Here is a 12,492-nt window from a genome sequence, read left to right on the forward strand (position 1 = left end):
AAATAAAGAAGTGCATGACTATTTACTTCAGAAAAGAATTAAAGTATTTTTGTGCTATGACCTTACAAGTTTTGCTTAGTCATGCAATGAGGCTTTATTCTGTGAGAAGTGACAGGGTTTTACTGGCAATTTGGAGGTCTTTTAGAAAAATATTAGTCATTAAAGTACTAAAAAATAATTTAGATGTAAAAATCAATAGAAACTTGCATTCATTTATTTAAAGCAATTTAATACATTGTATTCAAATTAACTTATTTTAACAAGCTACGGAGCTTGCCAAATTGTATTTTGTAAGACAAATGAGCACACCTTTGCCAATAACAACCTTTACAGCCATAAATCTATATAAAAGCCATATAGCCTTTATGCCCATTTGAGATAAGTATTTGTTAATTCTGTTAGTCTGCTAGGTGGGAGGCTTGCAGAAGAAAAAGTTTGTCCCAGAGTGCCAAATCCTGAAGTGTGTATCCTGAAGTGTGTATTTTCCTGTGTAGTGTTGTGCTGAACTGCTGCAGTGCTACAGTGAATTAAAGGAAAGGGTAGTAGGGAACAAATAAATTATGTACACACCTCCTAAATAATTAATGAGTATTAGACTGCTCCTTGGTAGTTGAGGCAGGTCTCACACTTCAGGAAAATAAAGAAATGTGTGAAGTTCCAAGTAATTTCTGATGCTGTTTGTTCAGGAGTTTGCAGGATAAATCTTTCACTGGCAGTAGAAGCAGGATAGATTGGTGCTCCCAGCCCTGCCATGGCGGGTAAAACAAAGAAGGGAAGAAATAAAGTCACTGACTCAGGTCTGCATGGAATCTTGTGTAAATCTCAAAGGGTTTTATTTTGGGTGAGAGTTGTTCTGAATTTTATTTTTTTGAAATCATTGACAAATACAAGTGAAGCCAGCCTCAGTCAGCCTTTCTTGGTGGTAGGACCCACAATTCGTGTTATAAAGGTTTTAATGATGCTCCTATCTCTTGTTGTGATGATCTCCTTGTTATGTGATTCAGACTTTTGAATTTTCTGATAGCTGCTGCTGGAGAAGAAACATGAAAATGTTTATTATTTTCCTGAAAATGTCCCACTGTCTAATGCTTTGATAGTCTGCAGCTTTCAAACCATTCAAACTTGAGGATATGGGAATAACTTCCTTATAGGAATTGGGTGTGTGAAAAATGTGAGTGCTTTCAAATTGGGGTTTATAGGGTCAAACATTTGCTGGAAGAACAAATTAGATACAAGGATAAAAGTGCAAATTTTCCATCCAGGTTCTCAATGCATTACCAGTATGGCTTACTCTAACTTTGCTCTACATTGAGTGCAGCTCAAGAAGGACACAGACCTGCTGGAGCCAGTCCAGCAGGACACAAAGAGGATTAGAGAAATGGAACATCTCTCCTGTGGGAAAAGACTGAGACAGTTAAGGTTGTCATCCTGGAGGACTTTGGGGAGACCTTATGGTGGCCTTCCAGCATTAAAAAATGGCTACAAGAGAGTTGGAAAGAGACTTTTTACAAGGGCAAGTAGTGACAGGGTGAGGGGGAATGGCTTTAAACTGAAAACCAGTAGGTTTAGATCGGGTGATAAGAAGAAATTTTTTACTGTAAATGTGGTGAGACACTTGCAAAGGGTGCTCAGGCAAACTGTGGATGCTTTATTCCTGAAAGTGTTCAAGAAAAGCTTGGCTGGAGCTCTGAGCAGTCTGGTCTAGTGGAAGGTGTCCCTGCCCGTGCTGTGAGGTTGGTACCAGTTGATCATTATGGTCCCTTCCAACTCAACGTCATTCTGTGATTCTGTGATTAAGTCAAATAAGATATTGTCCTTCTTGTTGGTGGTTGTGTGAATGCAGTATGACACACCCTTAACTTCTCTGAGGCTGTTCAATCACAGCCTGTTAGAAACCAAATTTCACTAAGGGCTTAAAAATATCAGAGAATGAGCACTACAACACTTGCCCTTATGGATCTGGTCAGTGCAATCTCCCTGTCATCCGTCTGCTTCAAACCTGCATTAATTGAACACATATTTCACTCTGCCTCTATGTGAATTCTCTTTTCTTGAGGCTTGCTTAGTGTTTATCATGTTGAGTGAAAAGATTAATTACTATGAAATGGCATTTTTGCAATTCTTTCTCCAAATTTTAGATTTTTTGCTTAATTGAAACCCCAAATGAAAAGGGTTCATACTACATTTTTCTTATTGCTTTCACCCTTGATTAGGAAATACAGAGAAATTGTGTAAAAAAAATCTGGAGAAAAAGGAGACCAGAAATAATTGAAAAAACGAAACCAAACAATCAAACATTTTCACAAGTGAAATATATGAACCATTAAAAGTTATTTTTAAATTTATTATTTTAAAACTTCTGTGAAAGTTGTTTTGTATTTTTTACACCATTTATAAAATCTTGTTTCTATTCTTCTGTAAATTTAGTAACTTTTGATTAAGGTGTACTACATGCAGTCACAAATGAAGTTTAAAGCATTTGCCATTACATTTCTCTTCAAAGACCAAGACATCAACACCTGGTATATTGCAGTGCCTGCTCTTTGTGTGACCAGGGTGAATGTTTGTTGACAATGTGAAAACCTGAAAGTTTTACAAGATTGGATGGTCATTCCAATTTAGATGTTCCTCTGAAATTTCCAGTCTTGATTCAAACCATCTGGATCTATAAAACTGATTTTTACTCTTGCCTTGACTATAGGACTGGTCACAACAGTCAATTTACCTCCAAATAGTTTGCTGATTGGAAATTTAATTTGTTTCAGAGAAAAAGGAATGAAATTCTGAAGTGATCAACTGTAGAATAAAATGTATTTATTACCAAATTTCTTTGATCAATAGTTGGCTTATAGGCCAGTTCTACTATTAAGATATTTCCTAAAAAATTCCCCCACCAACCCCCTCCCATCCCCAAAAATAAAACTAGTGCAAAGACCCCAGAAACCCCTCAAAAAGAGATTTTTGGGTTTATCCAGAGATAAACTTTTTGTGTGGCTGTTTTGAAAATCAAGCACCTCAAAAGTATCCAGACTACAATCTGAGTTGATTAGGATCTATCATCTGTTGTAGTATTCTGCTCATGGTGCACAGACTTTTAAAAAATAATCATTACTATATGAGGAATAAAGCTTATTCCAATTGCTGAGTTGCTGGTGGATAGAAAGGACTGCTGAAAGAAAATAAACAACAAACCAAGACCCAACATAAATTTTGTAAAATTCGTAAGTGCTGAAAAGCTGCGGCAGCTTATGGGACATGCCTGATAACAGTTTGCATCTATAACTGGAGTTGTTAGAAAAGTTTTTGTGGTACGTATCAGCTACAAGCACCAGAGGTGTAATGTGGTGAGTTTGCTTAAGGTCTCCAAAGCTTTAACCCCGGAGAGCTGGGGGGGCTGGCAGGCTCAGTCTGCTCGGCAGTTTTTTGGCTCTCGTGCTGGATGGCAGCCAGTGCATTAGTGCTGGACCCGTTCCTGCCTGAGCCTGGAATGACTTCCCAGGAGACAGCACAGCCCCCACCAGCCAGTGCTGCAGAGGCAAAGTACTTGAGTAAACTCAGGCCATCTGTTGGCTGCATAAATTAGTTTTCCCTGTTTGCCCATCAAGCTATAAGGTATGCACTTTTTTTTTTTTCCTTTTTTTCCATTCCAAATATAGTATTTTTTTCTTTATTCAGTTCTAGTTGGACAGAGATAGGCAAATGCACTTTTTTCTTTTTTCTTCCTTCCTTCTTATGGTTACATGCTTTTCACTCTAGTGTCTGATGAACAAATAAAATTATCTCCCTCATATACATATTCTGCTTTGGAAACAGTTAATGGCTCCTCAGAGGTAGCCTTTATTCATGACAGAGGAGAAACACATTTGTATTTCACCTCTTCTCCTCATCTTTTTTCCCCATTTCCCCTTATATATTTCTGCTTTTCCCTCTTTTCCTCTTGTTCCTTGTTTCTCCTTCTCTTTCCTTGTGAATACCAAAACTATCATATGAATAAATAGAAAAGGGACTAAACTTATTAAATTAGTTCAATTGGTATGTTTGTATTTCATCTTTCAAGGAAGAACTCAATTCAGCAATAGCTATTTTATTTGAAATTCAGTCATTTTAAAGGATCACCATTTATCTGCACTCTTAGCATGCCATGGGAATCAGATTCCTGGAGCATTTTGCAGTTGGTTAGTTTGTCACTAAAACTGGTCAATTTTGAAGATTTATTAAATGATTTTTAGTGTCAGCTTCTACCTCTCAGACAAAAAGGTGAAGTACTTCTTTCACAGGACCCAATTGGATTTTCCTAGCAGTAGTCATTATGAAGTTCCAGTAAGAACAGATGACACCTTGATGCCTCTTCTGTCAAGTCACTTGGCTTATTTTGAATGTGTACTGTCATTTTGATTTATTTCCATTTTTTTTTTGTTTTGCAGATTTATTTGAAAAATGCAGCAATGTATACTGTAGAAGCAAACAACCCTCGTCAGCTAGTGGAAATTGCAGCCAGAGACATTGAAAAACTTCTAAGTAACAGGTCTAAAGCCTTGGTGGTGAGTACTAATGGTTCAAGTTTTCTATTAGTATTTTACAAGAAATACCTTTATTTACTACTGAAACTTATTATTTACTATGTTTTCATGGTTATTTTTACTACCTATACACTTAGAGGCAGTGTCAGTGTGATGTGAATAAGACATGACATGTAGAAAGATGGCTCCTGACTTCATGGTAAAAATGAACTTGTTTGTTGGCATAGGGCAGATGTTTATAATATTGACCGACAGATAGGAATCATGGCCAAATAAGAAATTAAGTTATAAATAGATTGGAAAATATTCCTCTAGGTGACGCACATGAATGTTTATGACTTGAAGATCACTGTACTTTATAGTCAGTAATGAGCTTGGAGAAACAAGAAAAGGGGCTTTATTTTTTTTTTCTGATTTGCTAATTTAACCTGTATTTCAATCATATTTTGTGTGAAGGCCATGCTTCATTGTGACCTCACAATTCTTTATGCTTTAAATAAAAAGTATCTGTTTTGTTTTTTTAAAGTGCTTTTGCCAACAGTATCTTCTATCCTGTAAGACACCAGACCTGGGTAATTGGTGTGTATGGTTCCTACTGACTAAAGACATGGAGGGATCTGGATGAATTAATAAGCATACTTCATTCAGAAGTATGAGTAGTTCTACTAATTCAGAGTAGAGCTATTAGAAATAGGTTTAAAGGATGGAAAAGCAGTCTGTATTTCCTTGGACAATTACATATTCAAGTAGACTTGCAAATGAGTTTGAATGTATCGTTTAAAGTGAAAGAGAGGACAAAGAGAGATTAATTCACCAACTGTAGATGTCTACTCAGCTGGTTGTCCTAAGCTCATTTTTTTGTTCAATGGAATAAAACAAGCACTCCTCAGTCAGGACTGACCTGACATTTTCTGAGTAACACTTTAAAATGGGATGAACTATAGCTGAGAAGAACTTCTCTCTTTCTCAGCTGGAGAAGCCTCAAATCTAGATGTCTATATTTTAAGTGTTGAAAACTGGGGGAGATGAGTCCCACCCAAAGAGTCCTTTTATCAGTACAGTTCCATGCAGCTGAAGAATCAGTGTGAGTGAAACTGCTGCTGCTTCCGTGAGGACTCTCCTTGTAGGCAATTAAGTTTTGCACTGTCTTTTGTCTGTGCATAGGTACCACAAGAGGTACCCATTGTCCTGCTTTTGGTTCATAGCAGGATTTCATTCTTCCAGTTCCCACTGTTTACCTAATACACAATGTGCATCAGTGTTATCTGGGCCAAAGCTTCTCTAATGCATTCAAATTACTTGAAAATAGGTCTAATATTTTTCTTTTTTTTCTCCTTTTCTTCAGTGGACATGTGTTTATGTGGCATTCTGTGGACTTTGTATTACTGTTACAAAATACTGTAAGCCATTTGCAGACCTTTGTGAATACACAATTTTCCCCACCATTTTCCCTTCAACCCATATAAGGTTGATGCTTATAAGTTATCACAGCAAAAGCTTATATTTTCTCAAGACACAAGATTAATGTAGGGGTTTTTATATGGGTCTGTGGTAGTTTAATCTTAAAATTTTAGGAAAATTAAATAAGTAAGTCCATGCTTACTTTAAGAAATATTCCAGAACAGTTTTTCTGTGAATGTGGAAGAAAGGTGCTGCTTCACTTTAGGCAAGCACATGGTCACATTTTGAAAAGGGCAGTATGATTCAGTTTCCTGATGTAAAAAAAGACTAAATTAGGAGAAGGATGGTCTTTTAGTCCAGTATCTCCTAGCAGTTCAGATATTTATACTAACTTTTCTATTTGCAAATATCCCAGATGTATGCCAAAACTTTCAATGACTTCTGATTTGAAACCTTCCTGTAAATTTTTTTTATACACAGGAGAAATTTATTATCTCCTGCACCTGATCTGTTGATTTCTACTGAGATGATTTTGTCACCTTCTATATGTATTTCTCTTTCTGCTTTTTACAAGGACCACCTTTATGCTGTCAGTTTATAAACTTTATGTGATGAGGCTGAATTATTTACCTGAAGTTTCAGTCTTCCTAAGTCTGATGGGTCACATTTTCTCTGAAATCAGAAGTGGAGTTGAATGGAACTGTTACTAATGACTGCACAGAGGGTTTTACCATTGGGGCTAATATGAGTCAAAGTGTTAATTAAGACCTGAATCCTAAAAAGAGTATGATGCAAGGGCATCAGGCATCCTCTAGTGATGCCATAAGGAAGGTGTCAGTGAATTACATCAACAGTGTTATTGTTCAGAGACTAGCATACCTCAGGGATGTCATGGCTTCCTCTAGGCATGAGACACAAACAACCTTTGGGCAAGGTTATAATAAACAAATATTAGTAATGACTTTTCTAATAATAAGTTGCCTTCCCTTGAGCTATAAGATCACCTTTAAATTAGAAATATCTCTTGCATTCTGAATTATTTGTGTTTTCATGTAACTATGGGGTAGAAAAATCTTTAACAATGAGACTAAAATTGCCAGGTAAATAGGTATGAGTTTCTGTCTGACAGAAGCTTAAACTGGTGGTTGAAATAGATACCTATCTGAGGAATGACAAAGGGGAAAGCCCTGGTCTGAACTCACAGGCCTTTCCTAGATTACTCTTACTAGGAAATGTAATGCATAGAAGAAAAAGGATGAAAAGAAATGGAATATATTCTAGCAAAGTGCAGTGGAGAAAGAGAATAGTATGAATAGTAAGGAGGGAGACAGGCAACAGCCTCCTATTGAAGGATGTCAAAGACTGCCTTGCAGTGCAGCCTGTTGTTGAAATAGTGAACACTTCTTTTTTAGCTTTCTGCTGTTTACTATTGTGTATTTGTCTGGCCTAACCCCACTGAACACCCCTATTTCACTATAATGGATTCCCATATGCGAATGGTCCTGCAAGGACTAAGGAGCTGGGCTTGATGATTCCTATGGGTCCCTTCAAACTCAAGATATTCTTTAATTCTACAGTTTCACGATACTACAGAGAAGTTAGTACTCTGTCTCTGTGTTCCTTACTAAACGGTGGGTGTAGATGAGCTGTGCAACATTGCAACTGCATCCTCAGGTGTGTGCTGGCAGATGGGTGGAGGCTTCACTGAAAATGTATTCTGCAATAACTATTGGCAAAACTCACAGAGCCTTTCCAGGGATACCAGCAAATAGTATGCTTAGCCCATTGGGCTGTCTGGCACCCAAACTGTTCATTTTTGCTGGAATTTGCTTCAGTTTTAGCATTCCTACCTCATTCATGATTGCAATAGGTTTCTGAAGGTATGTAGATCATGCTAATGGATCAGAATCTTTTCATTCAAATGGAAAATTTGGAAGACACTAACATTTATTTGATGAGTATCATTAGAAATACTAAATAGAGCACCTGACATTTTACTATATTTATAAAACATAGTGTGAGGACAATATACAAATATTTCCTCATTGACTGTACAAATTTAAACCCTTTTAAAGTTATTAATATAAAAGATTGATTACAAATACTTTTTCATTACTAATGTAAAATACTGTAGTAATCTTGAGATTTGCAAAGATCCTAATTTTTTCTTTTTTTGTCATACTTTAAAATTAGAAAAGTATATTTTAAATACTTCTGGAGTTTTGATTTCTGTTTATGCATTGCATCATGAGGGGAGTGAAGTATAATTTTGTTTATGTAATGTATTCAATGTATAAAAAGAAATATTTGGTCCAGTGCTGCAGACCAATTTAAACAACAGTGCAGTATGAAGCTGGTAGCTGTGCAGCCCTTGGCCTTCCTCTCCCCATTGATCAGTACATTTCAGGGAGCATCCTGAATATCCTATAATGGGAAAATCTGTAGTTTTACCACTTCCTTTTGCTCAGATATTTGAATTGAAGATAGTAAGCATTTTGAACCTTTTAGGAAGAAGAAAATTAAAGAAAGAAAATTAAGAATAGCAGATACTTAGTAACAGTCCTTTCAAGCCCAGGCTGAGAAGTTTTAGGGAAAAGGATTAAAACATCCTATTTCTTACTTAGCTAAGATCCCTTTCTGCATTCGAAAATCATTTAATGGTTTACTGTTTTGCAATAGTTTGAAATTAATATTAATTATCCTTCTATCCAAAGGTACAATTTTTCTACAAGTCTTTTCCACAATAAAACTATTTTCCACAATAAAATACCTCTTTCTGGACAGAGTCAATGTCAAGATATTATTTTCAACCCTATGTTGTACACTCGCAATGCATTTATTAGTGCATTTTTCTTCCATTACTGCCCACGCTGTAAGGCAATAGCATAACCATTAGTGTAAAGCAAACACTTAAGCTCCACTAAAATGCATTTCACTGGAGAATGAGAGACAGTCATATTTTCACTGCCAAATTCCTGCCTATGGTTTATTTGTTTTGGTTTGGGGTCATTTGTGTCTGCTTTTAACTAACTGATGTTAAGGTTGCTCAGGGGAAGGCTCTAGTCAGTACCCTTGGCTTCCTGAGCTGTGTGTAGATAAAGATGAATTACATGCACATTTGCACCTTATTGCCTAGATTTCTTCAGACATCTCAACCAGAGGCATAATATCTTCATTCTGGCCTCCTTCCTTTGATTTCTTAAGAAAACTGAGGAAGCTGGGTTTCCATGGAAACTGAGGCACAGATTGTGTGCTAGGAGACAGGTTCCCTCTACGCGCTGTTGGGAAATGTCCAAGGTGCACAACTGTGTCTCTGAATGAGGAGCTCAGAATGTTTATCTGCTGGTTTAGATGCAATTTCAACACAGCTGTGCAAGTGTGCCCAAATCTCTCAGTATTTCCTTGCCTGACTGAAATAAGGCTTCACTGTCTCACAATAAAACTGGGATGCTTAAATGTGTTATAACATATTTTGAGGTTCCCAGGCAGAGATCCTGTGCACTTTAAATAGGGTTGGGAATTTTTGTGTATCCTGAAAGACCTATAAAAGTAAAATAAATTTTATAGGTGTGCTTGATACAACTGTTTCTTGAAAGGTATCCTCACTCTAGCTTGAGTTTTGATATCTAAAACCAACATAATATCCTCAAAACTGCTCTGGGACACTTACCTTCTGGTCTGCTAATCTTGAATTGCCTATAGGAACAAGATAGTTTTCCATTCTTTAAAAATACTCCAGATAAATTTCAGATCTCCACTCATTTAGCAGAACTTTGACTGGATATCATCTGTTGCTTTTGGGCTCTGTTACAACTCCGTCTCCTGAGCTCCACTAAGAATTCCAAGAGGCCTAAAAAGTCACATTTCATAGCTGAGTCCACCATTCCTGCGTGCTATTGTAAAGCTGGGAGCTGATCGCTCTGTGATGCCTTGGACCAGGTCTCTAAATTGAAAATATCTGTGAGTATATGTGGATGCATACCTGGATATGGACACACTTTAACAGGTGTGTTGAAATTGCTTCCTAACTGTACTCCAGTATCCCTTCAATTCCAAATAGTCAATCAATTTACTTTTATTCTCTGCCTGTGAGGGCTGAAGTCCTTGCCTGAAAATAAGATCATTCTCATTGGTCTAGTTTGTATTTTGCTAAAGTTGATGGCAATCTGGGCTCCTGACTTCCCTCAGTACTTTGCATACAGTGACACGGTAAACACTGTGGTTTTGTCATGAGGAGACACTGATGAACTAAGTCTTGAGTTGATGTAAGATTCTGATGTTTCCTGCTGGTTATTTCACGTGTGTGATATCCCATAGAATCCACAGAATTTTACCCTTGAGTTATGGTCGTATCAGAGGTTAATCAAGATAAAATGTCTTTGTCTTCCTCCCTCTCCTAGATGATTTTAAGAATGTAAGCCTTGTTGAGAATTTATTTGAAAACTGGTATCACTACAAAAAGAAGCATCACCTCTGTCTTGGCAGATATGCTACTATTCAATTTTTGATTTTTAGGTGTTTCTCTTCCTTTGACTCTGCCAGTTACAGGCAATGTTAGACGATTTTATTGCAAAGGGCTCAAGTTGGAGAAATTCAGAGAAGGAAAAAAGCTTGAACTGGGCTTAGTCTCCCAGCAAAAAACAGTTTTCCACATTTTGTTAGTATTTTTTTTTAGTTCTTTGAAATGCTGAACATCATAAGGAAGCTGGCAGTGGACTGTGTGTACACAGTTTGCCAAAATAGTTTCAGGTATGATTTCTAAGAAGAGGAAGCCTGCAAAGATGCAAAAAACCAAATTAACTGAAGCAAATTTTCAGTTCAAAAAATGAACAGTTTTGTCTTTTTATGTTTTTTGTCTTGCACAGAGGTTTTATATTATTTTTCACTCTAACATTTGAACTTTCCCCTTGAAATTGTTTGGCGGTGCCTGTTTATTTTCTTTAATGTTTCAAAATATTTTATTTTATTACCTTTTAATTTCAAGCTGGGCATTGCTCTTTAGCTATAGGAAAAGATTACACAAAGTGTGTTCCAGAATCGTAAAGCAAATGGCTTTTAATTGCAGTGATCCTCCCAGAAAAACGCTTGCACTTTGGAAAAATACAACTAAAATACACTTTCCTCTGTCTAAGGACTGTAAGATCATGCATGCATGCCATATGTTTTTACATGACAATATGTCTTGGTACTTTAACTCTTTTCTGTTACATATTTGGCAGAATTTTACAGTGTTAGGACTTCAGGTCTATTCACATGTCTTAATTTTTCTGTCTCTGTCAATTCTTACATACTAAGTACCTCACTGAGGTGGAAAATTTTTATATTTTATTTCTGGATGCTTCCTGTGAGTATTTCAAATAGACATTGTCATCTCCTTGTTGCAGCATTAGATTTAGATTTCAGTTCATGGCTAGAGTTGGTCTAAATAGCTTCTTCAGATATGGCAGGAACTTTGCAGGTGAGTTTAAGACTAATGCTTTGCTATTTTTGAACTTGCCCTCACTGGAATTTTGCACACTAGCAGAAGAAGTTTTACATATGCTCTTTCAGACTACAGTACTGAATCTATTAGCCTGTATGAACATTGTTTAAATCTCCAGATGTAAATGTAGTCTAGTTTGAAAGTCAGCTGTAGTTGCTGAAGCAAATGTGTTTTGGAATGACAGCTAGTGAGACGCAGCACTTGTGAAGTCAAACATTTGTCAACTTGTCCACATGTCAGATGTTTGAATTTGTTTTTGCTTGTCTTGCCTTGAGTCTTATTTTTTAAACTGAAATCCAGGTTGTGTGGATGCAACATTATGCCTCAGAGGATAGATTCACATAATTCACTTACCTTGCAAGGCATCATAAAAGTCTGGAAAAATAAATCAGAGGGCTTGCAGTGAAAATTCTTATAAATATTGCCTATTTACGTGCTTTTGTTTTCACAGTTGGCTTGATCTGCCTTCTGCAAATCTTGTATTCTTGTTGACAGATAAAGAGGGGGTAATCCCCACACCTTCCCATGCTCTCATAGATAGCCACAATCATAATTTTGATTTCTGTGGCCATGAACTCTACATAGTGCTGCAATGGCATCAAGTCTGCAAGCTTAGAGAGACACCTGCTGAATCTCCATCCTGCAGCACAGTGTATTACACTTGGAGCTTTAACCGTGACTGAGACAAAGAAAGCTAAAAAGTGCTTGTGGCAAATAATATTATTTGATGACCAGCCTCACAGTGTGACATTTCTTTCTCCTTACACAGTAAATTGTCACTGTTAGCATAGTTTTGTTGCATTCACATTTCATATGGAGAAAAATACAGGGTACTGATAGCTTTAGCAGATCCTTCCCATTTAGATCCCTTTATATACATTCACTTGTGCAAATTCACTTAAAAACTAAATGGCCATGGCAAATTTTGCAGAGGTTTTGTTGCAGATTTTTTTTTTTTTTTGCTTCCTGTGAGACATTCTTCATCAGTCTGTTACAAGCAGGTTTCTTTGTCTAGGTTTATGGATACTGAAATTTCATTTGTGAAAGATGTTCTGCAGGTGCATGGCCTCATTAATGCCATCATCACCC

The 12,492-nt window shown here is 36.8% G+C and overlaps 1 protein-coding gene across 4 annotated transcripts in view; it reads left to right on the forward strand.

Annotated features, from left to right (window-relative positions):
* CACNA2D1 (calcium voltage-gated channel auxiliary subunit alpha2delta 1) overlaps positions 1–12,492 on the forward strand; it is a 359,436-nt gene that overhangs the window by 63,531 nt on the left and 283,413 nt on the right. For all 4 annotated transcript variants that reach the window (XM_064421876.1, XM_064421879.1, XM_064421878.1 and 1 more), the window contains one exon: positions 4,425–4,541. In XM_064421876.1, coding sequence (XP_064277946.1) covers positions 4,425–4,541 — 117 coding nt within the window. The remainder of the gene's footprint in view (positions 1–4,424; positions 4,542–12,492) is intronic.

Source organism: Passer domesticus, chromosome 5, assembly GCF_036417665.1.
Source record: "Passer domesticus isolate bPasDom1 chromosome 5, bPasDom1.hap1, whole genome shotgun sequence".
Lineage (NCBI taxonomy): Eukaryota > Metazoa > Chordata > Aves > Passeriformes > Passeridae > Passer > Passer domesticus.